General features: G+C 43.1%; 1 protein-coding gene across 1 annotated transcript; it reads left to right on the top strand.

Moving 5' to 3' along the window:
• Positions 1 to 919: 919 nt before the first annotated feature.
• On the top strand, positions 920 to 2,507 carry LOC116141510 (repetitive proline-rich cell wall protein 1-like). Its single transcript, XM_031427017.1, has 2 exons — positions 920 to 1,808; positions 2,436 to 2,507. Exon 1 carries the CDS (start codon positions 953 to 955, stop codon positions 1,799 to 1,801), a length of 849 nt encoding a protein of 282 aa, XP_031282877.1. The 5' UTR covers positions 920 to 952; the 3' UTR covers positions 1,802 to 1,808; positions 2,436 to 2,507.
• The last annotated feature ends 11,063 nt before the right edge of the window (positions 2,508 to 13,570 follow it).

Genomic DNA, 13,570 nt, shown 5'->3' with positions numbered 1-13,570 from the left:
TTAGCAATTCTTACCAAGATAATTTGTAGTTTTTGTAATGTAAATCCAAGTATCCAACACTATTACAGTGCAGGTCAGTCAATTATATTTGGTTGTAAATATATTTTCTCATCTCATATAGTGTTAGAAGTTGACTAGGTTTAAACAGAGTGAAATCTATCTAGCGTTGAGACACATTATTTTGACAATGATATCTTGACGAGTGTTTGACGCTAATTTAAATGCTGGTGTTAGGTTTCCCAGATACAACTGTCTACTTTGCCGACTCGATGGCTGCATCAGGGTACAACTAATATCTGGTGGTGTTATTAGAAAGAATTACTCTCATTAACTATGTTGTTCAATTTATTGGTGGCAAGCTTATTGCATAATATATAATAGACTTGTCACTAAAATAGTATGATTCTTATATTTGTTACTTTGAAAATGGATACACGAGTGGGTAAAGCCAATAATTTGATAAAAATTGGATATCTTTGTCCCAACACAATGTAAAATTGTTAATATTCCAAGCATTGCAAATTCATGTGAGTAACAATGACTGTCGGATTGTGGTGCAACTTAATTAACAGTGTAGAATAGTATCCACCAACCTCCCTAGAAACCTAATTTGAGTAGTTAAAATATACTTCTAGGGTTTTTATTCAAACTGATGTAAGTAAAATCTCTTCCATTTCCAAAACAAGAGAACAGCCAACGAAAATGAGACAGCAGTAACATAAAATACAATGGATCTACTCATTTGTAAGGTACATTGCCAACTAGCAGAGTTTGGCAGCTGCCTTTGAGCCCAACCCTTGGTCACGTGAAGTGCTTTTAGTGTTTTTTGTTCATTTTCCCACTTCACTGTTCCTATATAACACCTCCTTCCTCTACAAATTCTATACCTTTCTAGTTACTCTCTCTTTGTTTTAATACAAAAAAAAAAAAAAAAAAAAAAAAAAAAACCAACATGTATTCCTCCAAAATTTCAGCTCTCCTCATTATTTACATGCTTTTCATTTCCTCAGCCACTCCCATTTTCGGATGTGGCGCCTGCGGCAAGCCAAATCAGAAGCCTAAGCAAAAGCACCCAAAAGGCCCCATTACTCTTCCTCCCATTGTTAAACCACCAATCAATTTGCCACCAGTCACTGTTCCTCCAATTAAGCCACCGGTTACTCTCCCCCCCATTGTAAAGCCACCTGTTACACTCCCTCCAGTGACAGTTCCTCCAATTAAGCCTCCAGTTACCCTCCCTCCAGTGACTGTTCCTCCAATTAAGCCTCCCGTTACACTCCCTCCGGTGACCGTTCCTCCAATTAAGCCTCCCATTAACCTCCCTCCGGTGACACTTCCTCCAGTGACAGTTCCTCCAATTAAGCCTCCAGTTACCCTCCCTCCAGTGACTGTTCCTCCAATTAAGCCTCCCGTTACACTCCCTCCGGTGACCGTTCCTCCAATTAACCTCCCTCCGGTGACACTTCCTCCAGTTACTGGTCTTCCAACGACTAAGCCACCAAGTGGAAAGACTTGCCCACCATCACCAGGTACTAAACCAGCCACATGCCCTATTGACACACTCAAATTGGGCGCTTGTGTGGATCTTCTCGGCGGATTGGTTCACGTCGGTCTCGGTGACCCCGTTGTTAACCAGTGTTGCCCGGTTCTTAAAGGGCTTGTTGAGCTTGAAGCTGCAGTCTGCTTGTGCACCACACTCAAGCTAAAGCTACTCGACCTTAACATTTATGTTCCTCTTGCTATTCAGCTCCTTGTGACTTGTGGGAAGACTCCTCCCTCCGGTTACACTTGCACTCTTTAGATCTAAGTTAAGTACACTTCACACTCTCTCAATACGAAAATTTGCTAATATAACTACAGGATCAACGTTGCATGGTCTTAATTACCTCAGTCTGAGTCTGACTAATTGTTTACTACAATATTAATTTGAACTGAAACGTTAATTGTTTCCTTCTTTTGCATATATAATTACAACTCTAAAATGGAATCATTTTATCACTCATTTTCTTAAAGAAGTGCTTTCTAGGATTCTAGCAGTCAGTGTTTACTATGAGATTCAGCTTTTCAGTGACTGCGAGACAGTTTCTAAGTTCCAACTGAGACTTAGAATTTATTCTTACTTTAAGAACAAAGTTTAACTAGACAATGTCGATCTAGTCACTGTTGGGGGACATAATAAATAGTCAATATTTTTTGCCAAGAGCAAGAAAATGTTATGATGTTTTGATAAGTAGTAGACAAATATCTAAAAGCCAGTTCTTTTGAGGCTTAAATAAATATAAGTAGAGATCTAATTTTCTTCTACAATGATGCTCTTTATTATTCTATCTTTCTCTTCTTTTGTTTTTCCTCTTCAATAGATTCTTTAAATAAAGTTTATAATATATTATGTATGCGAGGAACTGTTGGCTCATTAGATGTCTTGATGTTTGCAGGTCTCCAGAATTGATGGATTTTCTCGGATGAAATCGACATGAGAGGATGTCGAGCCTCATCTCTCTTTCTCTCTCTTTCTCTATTGGGATTGTGATGTTTGGCATATTGTACACCATTTATTTTTGTGAGATTGTTTGCATGTGCGTTTTATTAATTAATTAATTAATGTCTTTGACAAAGACGCATTAATCAAGAATGATTTTCTATCTTACTTTAATTAATCTTAACATTAATTTCTTGAATGGTCTTTTTCTTTCTTTTTGTTTTTGTTTTTGTTTCATGGGTAATATTTTTCTCTTTTCAAATTATTTATAATAGTGAAGTTTGATATTAAAGTGTTCAGAAAATTAAATTTGATTACTATAACTAAAAGGTTAGCATTGATCGAAAGAGAAAAGCTAAAGCAACCGCTAAAAACTGGGAGGGGGAAGGGATACATATATACAGTTACATTTGAACTCAAATAAGGTCAACTTCTTGATTCGGGAGTTATGGGAAATTTTATAATTAAATATCTCTAAACTTTTCGATTAAAAAAACAAATCATATATATACAGTCAAACTTCTTTATATAAGAATAACCTTTGTACAGTCATAAAAAACTACAGTCCCAACTTGAGATAGTTATAAATAAGAATAACTATAAATTTTACATTGTAATAAATTATAATTATTCTAATTCCCATCTTAAAAAAGTTGTTTTCACATAATAATAATTATCTGTATATTGTAAAAAAAACATATGCTATATTATATTAAATGTTTAAGATGAAATAAAATATTTATCTAAAGTTATTTGGGATAATTATTTATGTTTTAAAATTGTTACCGCATCAAATTACAGGCTGGCATGAATACTTTCTTGTTGAAACTAAAATATTTTTAATTTCTCAAGCGTTGAAACTAAAATATTTTTAGTTTCTCAAGTATTCAAGTATGTTTAGAGCCTTTTAACACGAATTTTTTTTGTATTTTCATCCTATCATTCTTAAGATTATTTTATTTTTCTTCTTATTTAATTGCAATAATGATTACTAAAACAATAAATTAAAATCTTAATATATACTAGTAAAATGTGAATTATAAAATAAAAAATAAAAAAAATAATTTTTACAATAAAAGGTTTATTAAATTATAACTTCTTTATTGTAATAAATTAATTTGATCCATAGTTATAATCATTAAATCAGAAAAGATGACAAGAGAGATAGCTGGTTTTGAATTTCCAATGGGCTGGGAGGATTCCCACCCAACTTAGAAGTGTATTTATAAAGTGTGTAATGATTGAGACTATGAACGCGGAGCCTTTATTCTTCCAATATCGATCCATGAATAGAAATGAGGTGAGAATCTCACAATAGGACCACAGTTTGTTATGTAAAAACATATAGATATATATTAATGAAACTTTCATGCCAACTGTTTGATATGACATGCAAAAACTAATTTAAGAAAAAAATTATTGATACGTGATTTTGACACCAACGAAACGCACGTGTGAGATACTGAGCTGGCCCAGAAGATACACGTGAAAGAAAGAGAATTGAGAGCAAATGCAGTGAGAAAGAAGTTTTTAAAGTGGTTCGGATGCTAAGGAAGCAAGTCCTACGTCCACTGATGTTTGTATTAATGATAAAGGTCAGGTCGCTTTAGCTTACTGACTTTACAATGATAATACAAGGTATCAAATGCTGTATATTCTAGAGAGAGAGTAGCTAATCAAAAGTAAAAATGTGCAAATCCCCTTCAATGAGAGAGGGGCTCTCAATTTATAGTGGAATGGATTGAGGCAATCATCACTGAATCTGTGGGTTGGTGGGATTATCCGTGTAAAATCCTTCTTTATATCACATTACCTACCTTCTATAGTGATTTGCGTGATTTTGAGAAGGGATTGGACACGTGGGATCACCACAGCTCTTGGCTGGCCTGGCGTGCGCCCACTATTCTGACAGAAGTAGGCTGCGGGTGTATCTATGCTCTGACTTTTACAAGCTGACTAGACCTTACGTCAGCCCTATATTTTTCGGGCATAACATAAGTCCCCTAGTTTTTAAGGTTTGAGAATCGAACCTTGGAAACTATAAATGCCTCGATTTGGTGTTCGAAGAGAAGCTGGCCGCTACGACCAGTTTGTAAAAGAGATCAGGACTCTCAGGTAGCTGAGGATCTGCGACCCCATGGCCAGCAACCTGGCCTCGGGTACTCGACGTTAGCGGTGACCCCGACCTGAGGAGATTCTCGACCTATTTTCACTTAGTAACTTTTTAGGACAAATGGTCATGCTGCTTTGCAGTAGGCGTCACATCACTTCGCGATGGTCTCGGCCCGAACAATCAGGTCGCGTCGCGACCGATGAGGTTCGAAGAGTCGCATCGCCTTGTGACTGGTGATGAAAAACGTTGCTGGTAACGACTTCTTCAAATATCCATTGCACCTTTAGTTGTAAGCGCATTAAATGAAATGTTCTTTGTTCTAACAGACGTGTCCTTTGCGCAATAAGTGTCAGCTATGCCCATTAAATGCGAGACATATCGAAACAACATTCCTTATCAGGGCATTGAATGCGGCAGTGGGCACATTAAATGCAGGAAAGGGGAATCATGCCATCGCTTGAGCGTTTCAACGGGAGGGGGTGACGGTCTGGTTTCTTGAGGCATGACGGTCACTCTTCCTCGTTGATTAGTGACACGTGGTCGTGATCAACAGTCGATGCATTTTTCGCTCAAACGTCGTTTGGTTTTGGGAAACCGAGGCGCCACTCTCTCAATTATAAAAACCTCAAGCCTTCTTCAGGTGAAGCCATAACATTTTCATTTTCAGAGAACAAGAAATCTTTGCCGGTCTTGATTCCTTGTTTTTCAGAGCGGCGTTCGTTTGATATCTGGAACAGAAGAGTCGATCCTTCTCATTTTCAGAGGTAAAGATGACTTCCTTTTTATCTTTAATGTCTTTAACTTTTGATAGCCACTGTACGATGGTTGTTCGTCGGTAGCTCATTGGAGACGAAATGTTCTCCGTCGGGTTGGAGCCACTAAAGGCTCTAAGTATACTTGTTAGGGTTCTTATGGGTTAAAAGGGGGGAAAAAATTTTACCCACGTCATCGTACGAAAATGTACGAAGACTGAATGGTACCCTTTTGTCGCTTTTGCAGATTACGAAATAGACCCCCCAACGACCAAGGCCGAGAAAGGGGCTAACTTGCCTGTAAAGGGTGCTTTCGCAGTCCCCCCTCGAGAAATTTACTGAGCGCTTACCGCTGATGAGCTACAAAGGGTAGTTAGCCAGTTCGCTGTCAGGGTAGATGTCTTCCTCGAGGTGGCATATACTGCCCGGGATCCACCGCGTGGGTTCGCTACGATCTCCAAAGATATCTTTGAGGGTGGGGGATTGATTCCTTTCCACCCTTTTACCAGGTTGGTCCTCGATCATTTCGGGATCGTATTGATGCAGCTTACCCCGAATGCGTACATGATCGCCATTACCATGTACATCGCGTGTCGGGAGAATGGACTGGGCGAGTTAACAGCCGTTGAGCTCGGTTGCTCATATGTCTTGAAAAGGAGCAAGGACAAGGATTCCTGGTACTTGTCCAGACGAAACACGATACAGGCTGGGATACATAGCTATCCGAGCAATGCAAGAGCATACGACACAAAGTTTTTCTTTTTTCGTTATGACGGCATCAGCCTTTTCCAAGATCCGAGTAGGTTCTGTTTCCTTCTGAGCTCAGTTCAACTTTTACTTTTTGCTAACGAGCCGTTTGCTTTCCTTGACAGTTAACAGAACGACCAATCTAAACTTGTTCGCAGACCCGGACAGGATTGTATCATTTGGCTTTCTGCCCAGGGAGAGACTGAAAGATGGATGCATGAAGAATCAAGCATATCATGCTATAATAAGTATAGTCATAGTTTAAAAAAAAAAATTCAATCAAATTGAAATAAGTAAGGTAGAACATGTTACCTTAAGTCCTTAGCAACCTTGGAGACTCTTAATTTCAAGAGAAACTAAGCAAAAGAGTATCCACACCAAGGGAAGAAGAGATTTGACCAAGAGGAAAATTTAGGGTTCTTAGAGATTTTTCTCTACACAAAAATTCATATATCATTTTCTTTATATAGGAATCCTTGTAAACAATTCAATAATTGTTTTGGACTTCCTTAAACAATTCCATAATTGTTATGAAGTTGTTAAACTTCTTTAAATTATAACATTGGATTAACATTTAATCACAATTAACAATTTAACTCTTAAATTGTTTACATNAGCGGGTGCATTAAATAAAATGCTCTTTGTTCTAACAGACGTGTCTTATACGCAATAAGTGCTAGCTATGCGCATTAAATGCAAGCCATGCTAAAACGACATTCCTTATTAGAGCATTAAATGCGGCTGTGGGCGCATTAAATGTGGAGAAGGGAAAACGTGTCGTCGCTTGAGCGTTTCAACGGAAGGGGTTGACGATCTGGTTTCTTGAGGCGTGATGGTCACTCTTCCTCGTTGATTAGTGACACGTGGTTGCGATCAACGGTCAGATGCGTTTTCCGCCCAAACATCGTTTGATTTCGGGAAACCAAAGCACCATTTCCTTCACTATAAAAATCCCAAGCTCTCTTCAGGCAAAGTCACAGTATTTTCATTCTTAGAGAGCAAGAAACTTTTGCCAGTCTTGATTCTTTGCCTTTCGGAGTGGTGTTTGCTCGATATTCGAAACAGAAGAGCCAATCTTTCTCATTCCTAGAGGTAAAGATGATTCCCTTGTTTTATCTTCAATGTTTGTTGCTTTCGATAGTTATCATGCGATAACTGTCCGTCGGTAGCTCATCGAAGACAAAATACTCTCCGTTGGGTTGGAGCCATTGGTGGTGGCTCTTTTAAGTATTTTGTTACGGTTTTTATAGGTTTAGGGAGGAAAAACTTTCCTCCACGTCATCGTACGAAAATGTACGAAGACTGAATGGTACCCTTTTGTCGCTTTTGCAAATTGCAAAATGGACCCCTCCAATGACCAGAGCAGTGGAAGGAGCCAACTTGCTCGTAGAGGATGCACTTGCGGGCCCCCCTCGAGAAATTTACTCGGCGAGTGACTGACCAGTTTGGTGTTAGTGTAGAGGTTTTCCGCGACAGGGTGCATACTGCCCAGGATTCGCCATGTGGGATGGCCGCGATCTCGGAAGATATCTTCAAGGGTGGGGGTTTGATCCCTTTCCACCTTTCACCAGGTCGGTCTTTCATCACTTCGGGATCGCACAAATGCAGCTCACCCCGAACGCGTACATGATCGCCATTGCCATGTACATTGCGTGTCGGGAGAATCGATTGGGCGAGCTAACTGTGGTTGAGCTCGGTTGCTCATACATCTTAAAAAAAAGCAAGGACAAGGATTCTTGGTACTTGTCCAGGCGAAACTTAATACAAGCGGGGATACATAGCTATCCGAGCAATGCAGGACCATACACCACAAAATTTTTCTTTTTTTGTTATGAGAGCATCAACAGCTTTCAGGATCCGAGTAGGTTCTCTTTCCTTCTGAACTCACTCGATTTTCGTTCTTCGCTAACAAGCTATTTGTTTTCCTTGACAGTTAATAGAACGACCATTTTAAACATGCTCGCGGACTCGGGCAAAATCGTTTCATTCGGTTTTCTGCCCGTAGAAAGTTGAGACACAAGGTTGCTTGTGACAATCGAGAACTTGCGGAGGTACAACTTCTTCAATGCGGATGCTACCTTAGAGCCTACACCGAGTAAGTTTCTACTGTCTTTTCTTTTTTTTTGGTAGCGAACTGTTTTACTAACGCACATGCAGCGACCATGCCTCCCAGAGTGTCCAAGTCGCTGCGAGCAAGACAGTTTTCTTTTCCCCAGAGGCGAACTGCCGGACCCACTAGAGCAGATCCCAACGGTCCCTCAGTCGGAGCACACGCCTATGCTCCGGCCCGACCTGCTGAAGTTTCTCCGTCTGTTGCTCGCCCGAAGCAGAAGACAATGGCTTTGAGGCCTAAAAAGAGGCGGCAAATTCGGACTGAGGAGACGGAGTCCGAGGGGGAAAATATGGGCATCCAGCCTGAGAGATCGTAACCTTACCGAGCGCTCGGCTCGAGAGGGCTGCCTAAGGGCACGACCGGTATTTCCATCAGTCAGCCGCCGCAACCTATGGTCGCAGTTCCCGAGAAGAGACCGAGCAAAGAACCCGCGGGCCAGGCTCCACCCGTCAAGGGCGTCGGCATGCCCGTGCTAAAGTCCATGGCCCATCTCCCGAACCATCTGCAGCCGGTGGTCCTAACACTCCTGGAATGCGGGCTCGCGGAGTCGTTCGAGCAGTTTTTGGCATCCAGTTCTGCCGAGCTCTTGTCCATGTCGTTCCAACTGTTTAGCCAGGTAAACAAGCTGTCTAGGTCGGGGACCTTTGTTCCTTAAAGGGAAATATGCTAACTCTTTATTTTTATCATGCAGACTTTGCTTTCCTTGCACGTGTCTCAACAGAAGGCCCAGCTGGGGTCTGATAAGCAATTGGTCGAGTTACGGGAGGAGAATGCTCGGCTCGCGCAGGACCTGGAGGCCACACGAGCTGACAGAGATTAGTCCATTGCTCAAGCAGACCAATTTTTGTCTGAAAGGGACGCTGCTCGCCGCGCCGTGGACTTTCAGAAGGCCGAACTGGACAAGCGTGGCGAGAAGGTGAAGGAACTCCAGCTGACTGTGGCTAGGCTTTCCAGGGAGGCTGGAGAGAAGGATCAAGCGTTGTAGAATTCCTCTCCGTGAGCCATGCGGGCTGAACAGGAAAGGGCCAACCTATGGGAGGCTACTGAAAGGCAGCGAATAGAGCTCGAGGCCGCACTTCACTTCGCTCAGGGCCTCGTTGCCTCGCTAACTGCAGAGATGGAAAGGTAGGAGGCGGAAACGGAGAACATGGCTGTGGACTAGATGATCAGGTCCATCTTCGCTCTTCAGGTGAAGAACCCTGAAATGGACCTGTCCGATCTTCCAGGCGAGTATGGGGACGAATTGGCTGCTTTAGCCCAAGCTGAGGTTTAGGAGACGGCTCTAGGGCCTGATTTGAAAGATTATCCGGAGTATGTCCCCAAGGCGGTTTTGCCCGAACAAAAGGAACAACAAGTCGGTGACCAGCTTGGGAACATAGAGGTCGCTCCTCCAGGGCTTGGGAACGAGGATCAGTGATTCGTCCTTGTAGCCCTTATCCTACTTTATGTATCTCCTGCCCCCCCCCCCCCCCTCTTTTTTATCATGAATAAAAGTTGATTTGAGTAATTTTTCAGTGTGTATAGAAATTTTGAGTACCCTCTAGTACATATGAGATCGCATAGTAGTTGCTTACAATTACATTGGAATAAGTCTGCGAACATAATTATACATTCTATGCAAGCAGAATTGGATATACAAAGTGATTACAAAATAACTGAATTTCATTCGTTGTTTATAAAAGCTTGTGAGAAATAAAAGTTTTCACAAGGAAATTGAGTTCGGAATTACTGATAGTAAGGTCGTAGATGCTCAACATTCCAAGCTCGCGGTACCACGGAACCGTTCAGCCTTTTGAGGTGGTAAGTCCCTGGTCTTATCACTTTGGCAATGCGGTATGGGGCCTCCCAGTTTGGTCCCAAAACTCTGGCACTTAGTTCTCTAGTGCCGAGAAGAACTTCCTTCAATACAAGGTCACCGACCTGGAAGTCTCTTCGTCTGACCTTAGAATCGAAGAACCTTTTTGTGGTTTGCTAATAGGCTGCTATCCTTAGTGAGGCCTTTCTGCGACATTCTTCAACAAGGTCCAGACTTGCGCACATAAGCGCTTCGTTGTCTGTTTCGTTGTAAAGGTCCCTCCAAAGTGACCTGGTTCCTACCTCCACAGGGAGTTTCCGAGGTAGAGGTTCTCGGGGTTGTTCGAGATGCCTACAGGACTTTGGGAATGTCGTCGGCCGTGTTTCCCTTGGCTACACCAAGTTTGGCCTTTAGAGTGTGCTTGATGGTTTTGTTGACAGCTTCAACTTGACCATTTGCTTGCAGTCTCGCGACAGAGGCAAATTTTTTATGAATACCTAGCTCGTCGCAAAACTGCTTGAATTCCTCGTTGTCAAACTGTTTACCATTATCTGAGATGAGGGTATGAGGAATTCTATAGCGGCACACGATGTTCTTGAAGACGAAGTCCTTGAGTTTTTTGGTTATGATCGCGGCTAACGGCTCGGCTTCGACCCACTTGGTGAAGTAATCTACCGTGACCATGACATATTTCACTCCCCCTTTACCAGCCGGCGTGGGGCCGATGAGATCGATCCCCCACATAGAGAATGGCCAGGGGCTGGTCATGGTCGTCAGTTGGTGAGAGGAAACTTGTGGTATGTTCACGAACCGTTGGCACTTATCACACCTTTTGACAAAGTTGTAGGTGTCTTTCTGGATCAAGGGCCAGTAGTACCTTTGGCGAACAACTTTGTTGGCAAGAGATCATGCAGTGGTGTGGTTACCGCAGATCCCTTCATGTATCTCTCTCATGATATAATCGGCCTTTTCATTATTTACACATCGGAGGAGAGGGGCGCTGAACCCTCGCCTGTACAATTGATCTCTGATGAGGGTGTAACGGATAGATCTTGTTCACAGAATCCTTGCCTCGACCTTGTCATCAGGTAAGGTCTCATCTTTGAGATACCGAATAATGGGGGTCATCCATGAGTCTGAATCCGTTATATTCACGGTCTGTTCGTTTGGGTTGATACTGAGGATCTCGATGAATCGAACAGGAATGCTCTTTGGTGCATTTGAGCCTAATGATGAGGCTATTCTTGCCAAGGCGTCCGCCACAGAATTGCTCTCTCTAGGAATCTGAGTGATCGTGAAGTGCTTGAACGACTCGAGTGCGGCCTTAGCTTTCTTTAGATAATGGATCATATTGTCTTCCTTGGCTTGGTATTCTCCCAAAATCTAGTTAACGACTAGCATCGAGTCACTATGGAAGCTGATCACGGTTACGCCCATTTCCCTAGCCAAAATCAGTCCAGCGAGCAGAGCCTCATACTCGGCCTCATTATTGGTTGCTTTGAAATCAAACTGGAGAATGCCATGAATGCGAGCCCCTTCGTGACTCAATAAGAGAAGACCCGCCCCGGCCCTCTTTCTGTTCGATGATCCATCGACGTAGAGGGTCCAGGTCAAGAGACTTTGAACAGTTCCTTGGATGACTTCGTTGGGCTGTTCCGACTCGTTTGCTGGATGATGCGAGAAACCTTATATGAAGTCGGCAACAGCCTGCCCTTTAATAGTTGCTCTTGGTTTGTAATGGAGATCGAACTGATTGAGTTCCATGGCTCATTTGAGCAATTTACCCGACGCTTCTGGTTTTTAGAGGACCTGCCTGAGCGGGTAATTAGTCAATACGTGAACTGTATAGGCATGGAAGTAAGGTCACAACTTTCGGGAAGTAATCAGCAAGGCATAGGCTAATCGCTCCATTTTCGAATACCGCATCTCTGCATTAATCAGGCACTTGCTCGTATAATATACTGGCCATTGCGCTTTGTTCTCTTCCCGAACTAAAGCTGCACTGACTGCGAACTGCGGACAGACAAGTACAAAAAGAGGATCTCTTGTGGGAGAGGTTTGGACAGAAGTGGTGGCTTCCTAAGGTGTTCCTTTATTCTCTGGAAGGCCTGTTCACACTCGAGAGTCCATTCGAACTTCGTATTGGCCTTGAGTACATTGAAGAATGGCAAGCAATGATCTGTTAGCCTCAATATGAAGCAACTTAGCGCCGCTATACGCCCGTTCAGGCTCATGACCTATTTCTTGTTGGTCTGGCTCTTCATATCGAGGAGAGCTTGGATTTTTTCGGGGTAGATCTCAATTCCCCGCTAGTTAACCATGTATCCTAGGAACTTCCCTGAGGATACTCCGAATGAACATTTGAGGGGGTTCAACTTCATTCGGTACTACCGGAAGATGTCGAACATCTCAGGGAGTTGTGCTACGTGACCTGAAACGCTATGCGACTTGACCAGCATGTCGTCTACATAGACCTCTATCGATCTGCCTATCTGTTCAGAGAACATCCGGTTAACCAGTCGCTGGTAAGTTACACCAATGTTTTTAAGGCTGACGGGCATAACTTTGTAGCTGTACAGTCCCTGGTCTGTAACAAAAGATGTATGCTCTTCGTCCGGCATGTACATTGGAATTTGATTGTATCACGAGTACACGTCCATGAAACTCAGCAGCTTGTGCCCTGAGGTGGCATCCACGAGCTGGTCGATCCTTGGTAGGGGAAAACTATCTTTCGGACATGCCTTGTTGAGGTCGGTGAAGTCGACGCAGGTTTGCCATTTCCCATTAGGCTTCTTTACTAGAACTGGGTTGGCAACCCAGGTCGGATAGAGTGTTTCTCGGATGAATCCATTTCAGAGAAGGTTGTCCACCTCAAGCTTTAAGGCAGCATGCCACTCCGGATCTATCGCTTTCCTCTTTTGGCAAATTGGCTTGGCTTCACTGTAGATGTTTAATGCATGGCAAATAACATTCGAGCTGATCCCGACCATATCTGCGTGCGACCATGCGAACACATCGATGTTCTCCTTGAGGAAGCTAGTCAATTCGGTAGCGAGCTGGGGATGGAGATTTTTACCGATCTTTAACACCTTGTTTGGTTCGTTCTGGTCGACCAGTACTTCAGTCAAGTCCTCAACTGGCCCACTAGAAGGGCAATCCTGAATGCGAGGATCTATATTATCCTCGGCTGGGCCAGGCTGTGGCTCGATTCGACTGATCGCCATTGCCTGGTTGTGATTGCCGCGCGAGGTGCCTTTGCCTTTGCACGCCATCTGTACTGCTTTCACATAGTAGTCGCGAGATGCGCGCTGAGACCTGCTAACTTTCCCAATCCCCGTCAGGGTGGGGAACTTCATCTTCAGATGGTATACTGAAGTAACTGCCTTGAAGTGTCTCAGCAGAGGTCACCCCAGGATTCCATTAAAGGCGGATGGGCAATCTACTACCAAGAACTCAATTACCTTGGTCACCTCATCGAAGTCACCCAGCGTGACTGGGAGTGAGATCGTTCCCTTGGGGAGCAGGTGGTCCCCTGTGAAGCCATATAAAGGGAACAAGGCAGGCTTCAGGT

Source organism: Pistacia vera, unplaced genomic scaffold (assembly GCF_008641045.1).
Source record: "Pistacia vera cultivar Batoury unplaced genomic scaffold, PisVer_v2 Contig4, whole genome shotgun sequence".
Lineage (NCBI taxonomy): Eukaryota > Viridiplantae > Streptophyta > Magnoliopsida > Sapindales > Anacardiaceae > Pistacia > Pistacia vera.
This window is presented reverse-complemented; position numbering and strand designations above follow the sequence as displayed.